The sequence below is a fragment of the Rhincodon typus genome, chromosome 4 (genome assembly GCF_021869965.1).
Source record: "Rhincodon typus isolate 14 chromosome 4, sRhiTyp1.1, whole genome shotgun sequence".
Taxonomy (NCBI): domain Eukaryota; kingdom Metazoa; phylum Chordata; class Chondrichthyes; order Orectolobiformes; family Rhincodontidae; genus Rhincodon; species Rhincodon typus.
Window position 1 is genome coordinate 27,280,649 of NC_063335.1, and position 12,436 is coordinate 27,293,084.

Below are 12,436 nucleotides of genomic sequence, written 5' to 3' on the forward strand. Positions count from 1 at the left end.
TTCTGCTCAGGAGTGGGAGGCTTGAGTGCAATTCTGTATTTGGCAGTCTTCTGCCTCAGTCTTTCCTTCCTGTCCCATGTCCTCCTTTGACTCATTCTGCTCAGTGGAGGATTTAGTGAGTGGGAAGTTACAGGACTCAGTGGTTATAGTCACATTCATGCACCTGTCCCTCCTTATTAATTGCTGCCAATCCTGCATAATTGAATGCAGCATCTTGAATGGCTCTTCTCATGGTGGCTTGGTGGCCATCACACAGTTTGTATCACTTAGTCTGCTTGTGATTCTTTGTTGGTCTGCTGCTTGTAGTTCTCATTGCTTATTGCTTGTAGTTCTTATAAAAGGTTGTTTGTCACTTTCCTGCTCCTCTGATGCTGCCTGACCTGTTGTGTTCTTCCAGCTCCACACTGTATTGACTCTTACTTCCAGTTCTTGCTATTTTCTTGTTCTGCAGTTGACAGCCATGTGGCCAAATCTGCCACAGGAAGGACAAACTATGTTCGTTGTCCAAAATAGACCAGATAGTGAGCCTGAAGGGAGGGTGGGAGATCACTCCTTTATTGTCCACCTTCATGGTTGGTTGCATGTGCCATTCAATGGTCCAACTCCCAAATGCATCCTTAATTTAAGACAATTCCCAACCTCATTGAAATACCTGGTTCAGAAAGTATCCAGATGGGAACATTGTAGAGGTGCGGTGTCACCACCCAGTCTCAACAGGATGGCAGTGTAAACACTGGCTCCATCATGAAGATTTTCAGTGTGATAGATTGTTCTTCTGCGTGAAGACCTTACAGGATTTCATACATGCTGTGTTGTTCCTAATTGAAGCAAATAACACACTCAGGCCTCCAGAATCCGGTGCAAAACCAGAAATTGCTGGAAAAGCTCAGCAGGTCTGGCAGCATCAACTTCTGATTTTGTTTCTGATTTCCAGCATCTGCAGTTCTTTTGGTTTCTCCAGAATTAAGTGTGCTCTAAGCAAAATATGGACTAATGGCCTTCAGATTTCAGTCTTATTGATGTCGTGTACTTATGAGCCTTAGTCCTTCACCTGGGGTTTCTCTAAGTAAAAGTTGAAGTGCATTAGTTTAAAAAAAAACACATTCCAATGGAACAAAGACCAGGAGCTTTCTAAATCCATGATCTTATTTTCCATAAAATTCGGTTGTATGCGACCAGGTGAGTGTATTGTTAGGGTTGCATGAGTAGCCCATTAGTGAGAGTTGGAGACAAAATTCTTTCAGCTACAGTTTTCTTTTATTTTAGTTGAAGGACAGTGTGTTGGATAATTAATACTTGGTTGTTATTTTGGGAAGCAATGTCATGATGCCTGAATTACTTTGAGCTTAACGTCAAAACATGGTTGTGGCCTTCTCCCCATAGATTCACTGAATGAGTGTGAGTTGGTTTTTATTTTAAATCAACCTTGCTCCCCCAGAGTCATGGGGTGTTGTTCAATGATCCTTTGGGATTTATTCTCTTTTTTTAAGAAAGAATCTACAAGCTTCAAAGCTTTGAAGCTTCGTTGTCTTGAGTATGCAGTGGAGGGGTGTGTTAGTGACTTATTATTAAAAGAATGTCAAAGGCAGAGCCAGCCTGTGTGGAAGGGGCAACACTGATGGCTCTGGGATCTGTGTGGTTCACGGCCTCTCTCTACATTAGGCATGGGCTGGGTAGAGAGCCATAAAATAGAGCAGCAGAGACCAGGCTCCATTCTTCAACAGCTTCAGTGTATTGCCTACAGCAACCAGCATGACCCAGGCAGCTGAGCCATCCCCCACCTCCCCTCCTAACTACAGGGTTGTTGTCAAACCTCCACCCTCTCCGTTATTGGTAGAGGTTGGAGACCGGGTTTTTTTTTGTCTCTCTCTCTCTCTCTCTCTGTGAGTGTGTGCCAGGCACAGGCTGTAGTTCCAACTGCAGAGAACGGACGGAAGGTTTGGGGGTGGGTGGGGGTGGGGGGATGGAGCTAGCGGCTCATGTACGCTTCGTCCTGCCCGCTTGCCTTCACCGTGGCCCCGAGCCTCTAGCTGCAGCCACCCCCGGGGAGGGGGGAGAGAGAGAGAGAGAGAGACAGCGGCTCAGGGGGTGGGGGATCCCGGCAAGGATGAGGGGAAGTGAGGGACTGAGAGACTGAGGGGAGGGAGAGCAGCAGGCATTGAAGTGGGCCATGTGCCTGCATTCGCTCGCATTGTCCCCGCAGTCTCCCACAGACACCTCACCCCTTCCCCTCCGGCTGCTGCCCGCGCCTGAGAGATGCACTTCCCCAGAGACAGGGACACTGCCTGATCTCCCATTCCCCTTCCTCATCACCTTGGCACCCGCAGATGGATTCAAACTCCTTGCTGAGGGAGACGGGCCGGGACAAGAGGCACTGGGCGGTCGGGGCGCATTTCAAATGTAAAAGTTTGCCCACGCTGAGCGGCTCGTGTCTGGGCGGCCGGGAATCGGAGCGGAGTCCGGCCAAGAGCAGCTCCATCGCCGCCTTCTCTTCATCCTCCTCTGCGGTGCCCGGGACCAGCGTGAAGCCGGTACCCGGTGCCCGGTGGAAGGGCCTGACCAGCTCGATCCTAGGCGACTCCCGGTGCTTCCTGCTGTGTATGTGCTGCCTGACTTTCATCCAGTCCCTCATGGTGTCCGGCTACCTCAGCAGCGTTATCACCACCATAGAGAGGAGGTACAACCTGAAAAGCTCCGAGTCCGGACTCCTGGTCAGCTGCTTCGACATTGGCAGTTTGCTGGTGGTGGTCTTCATCAGTTACTTCGGCGGCAGGGGACACAGACCCCGCTGGCTGGCCGCGGGGGGGCTCCTGATCGCGGCAGGGGCTGCCCTCTTCAGCCTGCCCCACTTCATCTCCCCTCCATACCAGATCCAGGAGCTGAACACGTCCTCCTCCAACCAGGGGCTGTGCAGCGGCGCCACTAACAACAACAACAACAACAACAGCAGCACCGAGGGCTGTGTCACCAAGGACTCCTCCGGCCATCACCACTCGCTCTACGTGACCCTGTTCGTCTGTGCTCAGTTCCTCATCGGTGTGGGCTCGACCCCCATCTACACCCTGGGCCCCACTTATCTGGACGATAATGTGAAAGCAGAGAACACATCTTTGTACTTGGGTAAGTCCAGCCTGTGCGGTACATTGTGTTGGCGGTGGGAACCTGCCTTTCCACTTGTAACTAAACCCGATTTCTCGCAAAAGTCCCGAGTTTGGGACCTTGTTCCTGGTTGGGAGAGTTTAAGGGTCAGCATAGAGGTGGTCAGTCGTCACACCACACCAGGTTATAGTCCATCAGGTTTATTTGAAATTACAAGCTTTCAGAGGTATCACATACCTGTGGGGTATATGCATAGGAAGGGTTTGCAGGGATATGGGCCAAATGCTGGCAAATGGGACTAGATTAATTAAGGATATCTGTTCAGCACGGACGAGTTGCATTGAAGGGTCTACTTCTATGCTGTACAGCTCAATGACTGCTACTATTGCAGAAAATACGGAGGCATTGGATTGAGGGTGATTTAGCGGTTTGGATCAGAAATTGGCTAGCTGTAAGAAGACAGAAGGTGGTGGTTGATGGGAAATGTTCATCCTGGAGTTCAGTTACTAGTGGTGTACCTCAAGGATCTGTTTTGGGGCCACTGCTGTTTGTCATTTTTATAAATGACCTTGATGAGGGCGTAGAAGGATGGGTTAGTAAATTTGCGGATGACACCAAAGTTGGTGGAGTTGTGGATAGTGCGGAAGGATGTTGCAGGTTACAGAGGGACATAGATAAGCTGCAGAGCTGGGCTGAGAGGTGGCAAATGGAGTTTAATGCGGAAAAGTGTGAGGTGATTCACTTTGGAAGGAGTAACAGGAATACAGAGTACTGGGCTAATGGTAAGATTCTTGGTAGTGTGGATGAGCAGAAAGATCTCGGTGTCCATGTGCATAGATCACTGAAAGTTGCCACCTAGGTTGATAGCGTTGTTAAGAAGGCGTACAGTATGTTAGGTTTTATTGGTAGAGGGATTGAGTTTCGGAGCCATGAGGACATGTTGCAGCTGTACAAAACTCTGGTGCGGCCGCACTTGGAGTATTGCGTACAGTTCTGGTCACCGCATTATAGGAAGGATGTGGAAGCATTGGAAAGGGTGCAGAGGAGATTTACAGGATGTTGCCTGGTATGGAGGGAAGGTCTTATGAGGAAAGGCTGAGGGTTTTGAGGCTGTTTTCGTTAGAGAGAAGAAGGTTAAGAGGTGACTTGATAGAGACATACAAGATGATCAGAGGATTAGATAGGGTGGACAGTGGGAGCCTTTTTCCTCGGATGGTGATGGCTAGCACGAGGGGACATAGCTTTAAATTGAGGGGTGATAGATGTAGGACAGATGTCAGAGGTAGGTTCTTTACTCAGAGAGTAGTAAGGGCGTGGAATGCCCTGCCTGCAAAAATAGTAGACTTGCCCACTTTAAGGACATTTAAATGGTCATTGGATAAACATATGGATGATAATGGAATAGTTTAGGTTAGATGGGCTTCAGATTGGTTTCACAGGTCGGCGCAACATCGAGGGCCGAAGGGCCTGTACTGCGCTGTAATGTTCTATGTTCTATGTTCTACTGATATGGAGATGCTGGTGTTGGACTGGGGTGGGCATGGTGAGAAGTCACATGACACCAGATTATAGTCAAACAGGTTTATTTGAAATCTCAAGCTTTTGGAACAGCGCTTAGGATATCTGTTTGGCATGGATTAGTTGGGCCGAAGGGTCTGTTTCCATGCTGTACAGCTCAATGACTCTATGACAGCAGCACTGCCCTGAAAGCTTGTGATTGCAAATAAACCTGTTGGACGCTCACCTGGTGTCATGTGACTTCTGACCTTGTTCACCCCAGTCCAACACCGGCACCTCCATATCATTGGCAGTCATAGAGCTTTACAGCATGCAAACAGACCCTTCGGTCCAACTTGTCCATGCCAAACAGAAATCCTAAATGAACCTGGTCCAATTTGCCAGCAATTGGCTCATATCCCTCCAAACCCTTCCTTTTCATTTACCCATCCAGATGCCTTTTAAATATTGTAATTATACCAACCTCCACTGCTTTCTCCGGCAGCTTATTCCATACACGTACCGCCCTCTGTGTGAAAAAGTCACCTCTTAGGACCATTTGAAATCTTTTCCCTCTCACCTTAAACCTATGCTGTCTAGTTTTGGACTCTCCTACCCTGGGGAAAAGACATTGACTATTCACCCTTTCCATGGCCCTCATGATTTTATAATCCTCTATAAGGTCACCCCTCAGCCTCCAACACTCCTGCTCTAATTTTGCTTTCTGGCATTGCTGTGGAAATTTATTGTGTACAGCATCTCAATGTTTTTATAACCTAATTGAAATTAGATGAAAAATTGTACTCCAGACACTTTATTAATCATGTTCAGATGAACTGCATGCACTTATGTGATGTTAGAATGTTACAAAGGGGATAGCTAGTATGTATTGTTTCCAGTTAATTACGTGCACATATTATCATGGCTTTGAAATCTTGGCACCACTGTTTTGACTGAAAAGACTGGAAATGTGGATGGTTTAGGAAAATGTTATCACATAAACAATTTAATGCAAGTATGTTCTTTGATTAACAAAATAGCGTACTGACAACTCCAATTTTGTACCACAAACACAATACCTGTTACCTTTAACAGCTGAACATGCTTCCCTCCGATTTCACAGAGTCTAACTACTCCTTAAAGTACTGAATGACTTACCTCAGTTTTGTCAACATGGTACCAGTGATTTTCAAACAAAAATATCGTAGTAATTATTGACTCTGATATTTTGATTATCAAGAGTTACTTATTACCCAATATATAACACAAATGTGGCCTTGACTGTGCATTAATAACCATAGGATTTTGTTTCACACACTGTAACATATTCTCTGTCATTACTGTAACATTGGGAGACATTTGTTTGTGAGTGTTACAGTGTGTTTCATTAGTGTTTGCAAAAAATTAAAAATGAATGTAGTATTATAACCCATTGATATTATAATGGATTATTTCATATAGCAAGTAATTTCATCATGTAACATGCAAATGCAGCAATACTAACATGAGAATGGGGAAAGATACCCTAAACGGTTCCTGTGCACTATCTCTCATAAAGAACACAAGTGCTTTGGAGACAGATGCTATCCACTTTCTTGGATGGACAAAGAAATGTGATTTGAGAAGTTTGTTTTTAGAAAAGGTTGGGAAAATAAAAAAAACTAGACTGGCAGTAATTATATGATTTTAGTGCATGTATTTCAAACAGTGCCATTTGTAACTTTACCTCATGCAGAATTTCAAAGGTCTAATTTCCAAACACCATGCAAAGAATTTGTGAGACTGGTGGAGGACTGTCTTCACTTCTGTCTGCTTGTCAGAGCAAATGTGACATCAGTGATAAATGTAACATTAGCCCCGTTGAAACCATTTGTGAGATCTTTTTAATAATAGATGCTTTTTTTAAAATTCAAACTTCATCGCTTCCATATTCTGTGTGATTAGTTTTCACAGGGAGATTGTTGAATGCTTTCCTTTCATGGGTATAATACATTCAGTTGCTGGACTATATTGATGTGATGTGAAGTGCTTTCTGTCCTTGGTGCAGACTGCTAACAGGAAATACAAAAATAGATGTTATCCTCTTATACAGGTCAGGGAAATCCAACTGGTAGGACTTTCAAACATCACAGCAAGAACACATGTCATGCTAAACGCAATATGGAATATGTAGTATGGCTTAGTTATAAAGCCCTCTCTCTTAAAGATATCAAATTCCTCACAGTTTGCGAACTTATAGGACCAAGAGTTGTATGTTTTGTATAACGTAACTATTGATAACAGTGAAATAAATCAACAATTTTCATGCTGTTGGCAGAAGCAGTGAAGCCACGGTGAGGTGAAGTTCACAACATAATATAGTATTTCCCTTTCTTAAAGCTGCAGTTACTTGTATTTCAGCACAATCTGCATCATAATTTCCCACTTAGTTTCTAACAATGTTACAGAAAAAAATGCCATTCTTCTCGTAGCTGTCAAAAATCGATACGTTCTTTCCTCTCTGTGAGAGACTGAACAGCTGCAGGTGTACTTTTTTGTGCAACATAGATGCTCATAACAGCTGAGAAATGTCTTACGCCTGAATGATCAAAGCCATTCAATTTAATAATCATGACTCAGACGGTCTTAGATTCTTATGAGTATAGACTGTCCAACATTGGAGCTGCCCTAGTGCTCTGTGAAATGACTATCACCGTACTAATTGTAAAATAATTCACTTAAATTATTTTTACACATAGCAGAACATTTAGCAAAATGTAGATGCTAGAAAAAGACACTCATGAAAACAGCTTAGATTTGCAGTAGAGACTATGTTTATTTTGGAATCATGACATGCATTACAGGCAATACTGATTACAGCTCAGTCAACAAGCAAGCTGTACTGCCTGAATAAACATTAAATGCATATTTTAGTCACAGCAACCAAACTCTTAATAAAGCACAGAAATGTGGAAGTATGTTAGGGGTCTCCATTTCTTTGTTTGGACATGAGTGTACAGAAAAATGAATGATAACTATCAAGGACATTGAAGAATTTGTTGAGTTTATTGACGTTCATTGGTATACTGTGATTCAGTGAATTCCCAACTGAGCAGTATCTGTAGACACTTTCTTTAGTACAATTATTATTGCATGTGCAGTATCCAGTGCATTGGTTCTAAAACTATTTTTGCTTACTTTTGAATGCAAGGATCAGAAATGGGCTTTAACAATACTGATCTATTTCAAAGGGTGACAATAACAGTAGCAGGTTTGTTTGTTAATCAGTTAAAGTGAAAAAAATGCAAAGAATGACCTACGATACAGGGGCCAACATGAAATAAAGCTGGAAAATAATTCTGCAACCAGATGTAGTACTTGTATTTAACTCAAAAAAAGTTCTTGATAAGAGGTGTTGAGAAAAAAATATGCCTTGGCAGGTATTGTCCATTTAAGTTCCATTTAAGTATTTGAAACAGAAACAGAAGAGACAGATGTAATTGTATTTAACAGCCAGAAAGAATCAGTAGGAAAGACTGTAGTTCATAAATTGCTGAAGTCTGTGTTCAAAATAATGAGAAGATCCTGACTGTGACATTTTGAGTAGCTGACTGACAGCGTCCAAAGTCCTGGGCTGGTAAATGAAGCTGCTGTTGAATGTACTGTGATGAAACCCTCCCTTGACTGGAAGCTATCTCCTTTAATTGGACTGAAGACTGTGAGAACGCAGCAAGCTACCTGGCTTTGTGTCTGCATTATACGGCAAGGCAGAAGAGCAGTACTGTGAACTTGGTATCTCTGGCTGAACGGTAGGTGCAAAAAGGCAAGGCAGGGATACTGTGAGCATCAAGGTTGGCTCAAAGTGAGTGATTGCTAACAGAGCAAATGAACAGCCTGGAAATGTAGGCTGGCCCAGTCCATGAGCTGGGTGACTTCTCCTGAGAGTGTACAGTTTTCTTACAACAGCATTGCAATGACAGATGTTTGTGAAGCATTGAAGTGTAGAAGTGTACCCTAAGTGGATTAGAGATGTGCCATGAGTGTTCGTAGAGGCTGGCACCTGATGGATGCCAGTGTCTGTTGATGTGGGGTGCATGTGGTTAGTGAAGTCTGCCCTGAGATGCTGGTGCATGGTGTCCAACATAGAGGACCTTTGCAGCCAGCCGTGAGCTGAAGTTGCTAGGTATGACTTCCATGTCGAGAATTTTTGGCATCCAATTTGCTCGTGGTGGGTGGTAGGATAGGAAGCTGTATCTTAATAAGGTGAGGTCTGCAGTTATTAGGGTAGTTAGTGAGCAATAATTCCCCTTAATAGGCAACTCGTGAGAAATCATCTTGTTGCCTCAAACTTAGTAGGAGAGAGGTCTCACTGGACTTCTCATGTGATTCTGCCATGTTTTCTGCTATAGCACATGTTTGTCAGGCCCCTGTATGATTCCACACTCTGCAGTAACCTCCGATGAAATCCACCGCCACCACTTTCCCAGGCAGCACATTCCAAATCCTAACATTTCTCTGAGTAAAGAAGTTTCTCCTCATCTCACTCCTAGCTCTCTTGCTGACAATCTTGAAATTGTATCCCGTACTTACTGACATACTGACTAGTGGAAAAAGAATATCCTTCTTTACCCCTTCAAAAATTGTTTATAATCTTGAATTCCTCAACAGGTCACCTCGTGACCTTCTCAGCTCCAATTTCTCTAATCTTGCCTTGTATCTAAAATCCCTGATTCTGGGTAACATTTTAGCAAATTTCCTTTACCCTCTCTCCAGGGCTTTAACATCCTTCCTTAGATAAGGTGGTCAGAACTGAATACAATACTCCAAATGTGTCTGACCAACGATTTGCAGAAATGTAGCATCACTTCCTTGCTTTATGCCTCTATTTATAAATCAAAGAATCCTATAAGCCTTCTAAGCAACTGTTTCAACCTGCCTGGCCACTTTCAGAGAACCATACATATGATCCCCGAGGTCCATCTGCTCCCGTACTCCCCTCAAAGTTGTACCATTGAGCCTGTATTGTCTCGCTGTGTTTCTTCTACCAAAATGCATTACCTCACAATCCTCTGTATTGATATTCATCTGCCAGATATCAGCCCATTTGACAACTTGTCAATATCTCTCTGAAGTCGCTGAGCATCATCCTCACAATTCACTATTCTCCCTAGCTCAATATCATCTGCAGATTTAGAATTTTGCCGTTAACACCCAACTCCAAATCCATTATGTAAATAAGAAAAAGCAAGGGTCCCAACACTGATCCCTGGGAAACACCAGTTTCTATGTGTCTCCAATATGAGAAGTGCCTTCTATACCTACCCTCTGTTTCCTATCTTTTAGCCAGCTTTTAATCCATGCTACCAAGGAGCCATCAACCCCAAATATTTCTAATTTACTGAGAAACCTGGAATGTAGCACTGTATCAAATGCTTTCTGAAAGCCTAAATATATAACATCCACAGGACTACCCTCATCCATTGCCTGTGTCACCCTGTCATAGGGCTCAGTTAAATTTGTCAGAGGTGACCTATCCTTGACAAAGCTACGTGGACTGCCTAGTTTTAATTTACTTTCCCTTTAGTGTATATTTACCTTAGCTTGTGTTATGGCATCCATCAGTTTTCCTGCTTTTGATGTCAAGCTGACAGGTGTGTCATTTCCTGAGTTATCCTTCGCCCTCTCTTAAACAACAGTGTCACATTTGCAATTCTACAGTCCCTGTGACTAATCCTGTGTGCAGAGACCTGGAAGGTTTCTAACAATGGATCCACGATTTGCTTCCATACGTCTCTCACTAATCTTGGATGCATCCCATCCGGGCCTGGCAACTTCTCTACTTGGAGCGCTGCCATCCTTTTTAGCCCCTCTTCTTTATCCAGCACTATACTGTTCACTTTCTCAACTCCCACATTTTCATCCAGGCCATTTTCACCCATTTTCTAATTTGGTAAAGACAGAAGCAAAGTACTCATATAGTACGTCTGCCATACCTTCTGCTTCATTGAGTGGCTTACCCTACTTGTTCCTCATGGGCCACACTCTATCTTTCGTTAATCTTTTACTATTAATATATTTAAAGAGCATTTTACTGTTTGCCATCCTTTCTTCTTGCTTCCTGTTAGCCTTCCTTATTCCACCCTTTGCTTCTCTCCTACATTTGAGATACTCTTCCTGATTCCTACCTTGTCCTGTCAATCTGTTGCTAGGAGGCTGCCTCCAGGGAACAGAACTGTCCTACTTTGGATTGGACCTAAAGGCTGACTGGAAAATCCTGGTCACATCTAGGAATTGGTCTTAAGTGACCGATTAATGATGTGAATGTGCTTTAGGGTAGCTGCTGAGAATCTTCATTATGTGTTGCAGACTGCACAGCTTTGGCAAATTAGCCAACCCATCGAGTCACCTTCAGGGGAAGACACTGAGGTGGAAAGCCATGAAGAATGGTGGTACACAAAGGATCATGAGGAGGAGCAAGGTTGAAACCAGGTGCACAATTTCTTCAGCGGCACATCATCAAGGAGCTTTCAGTTCAATATTTCCAATTCTTTGCACCCCTACTCTTTCCTGGTAACGGCCTGACTACTTGCACTTTCTTAAGATGATGCTTAACACAAATATCAGCAGTGGACTTTTAAGTTAAATCTTGTTTCCTGGTCAACAGATAATCTTCAGACAAACTGTGACATGTAAATAGCTGCAATTTGACAATAAACAAGAGAACATTTCTAAACTATTACGTGGAAACAACAAATGCTGGAGATCACATGACTGCCCTATCAGATCTGATATCATGGCTGAAATGCTGTTATAGTCTACAGAGATGAAACCATGTGATCCAACCAAAATAAATCCCAAGATTAAAGATATATTAGAAGTGACACTGTAATGCAAAGAGTGAAAGAGAGTTGGAAGTGTGTACATAATCTATAAGGAAGGTTTTTTTTACTTTTGAGCTTGCATGCCTGTCTTGACTTCACAGTCCTTGTGGTAGTATATGGTTGACTGAAATTGTCAGGCAAGCCACACCGTTCAAGAGCAAATTGGGATCAGAAATAACTATTTCTCTTGCCAGTGCTATCCACATCGAAAGATTAAAGAGGGAGAAAAGGAGTTTAAATGATTCCAAGAGAACAACTAGTCCGACATGAATCATTGTCAACAGACTGGCACCTGGAAGACTTCTATTTCAGTTCAATCATGAGTCTAGGAAGCCTAAAGAAGGCAAATAATCCTCGATAAGATCTGAGTTTGAAGAAGAAAATTGTTTCATACTGTCAACAGGATTGAAGTCTATAGTTTTACAGGAGTTGTGGAAGTATTTTCCAGTACTAACATTACCAAAGTATCTTTAGAAGGAGAAAAATCAGCAATGTTTGGCACAAAAGCAAATATTGAGAGCAAGAATGAGAAGTGAAACCTCATTGCGCATTGACAAATCTCCAGCTAAAGTTGTTCAGACAGCAAAACAGTCCAGTGAACAAATAATTACAATGATTTGACTTTGGTGGATGGTAAACCAATGCAAGTTGAAGAGCAACATTTCAATCCTTAGTCTTTCAAACAAGAATTTTCGGTACCAGTGACAAAGAAAATGATAAGGGAACAACAGTTCTCTAGTGTTATGGCTAGAGTTGTGAAATGCACTTGGAAGGTTTAACAATGAGGATGGTCAACTGACTCAACAAGTTGAAGTAAAGACTTTACATACATTGATGCAGATGTGTCAACAGATTGAGATGTGCAGGCCAACATCTCACAATCTAAAATGCTTTCAAAAATTCAGATTATGACTGACACATGTTGTATGACTTGTGAGCGTACTGAATAAGCATCTACCTACGGAATGAATGTAATACTT

At 43.0% G+C, this 12,436-nt stretch overlaps 1 protein-coding gene across 1 annotated transcript in view; it reads left to right on the top strand.

The window, feature by feature from the left end:
* The first annotated feature begins 2,177 nt into the window (after nt 1-2,177).
* The window catches only part of LOC109910929 (solute carrier organic anion transporter family member 5A1), a 163,579-nt gene continuing 153,320 nt past the window's right edge, over nt 2,178-12,436 (top strand). Inside the window, exon 1 of the mRNA XM_048596111.1 lies at nt 2,178-3,120. Within this exon, the coding sequence (XP_048452068.1) occupies nt 2,328-3,120 (793 nt within the window). The 5' untranslated portion in view covers nt 2,178-2,327. The remainder of the gene's footprint in view (nt 3,121-12,436) is intronic.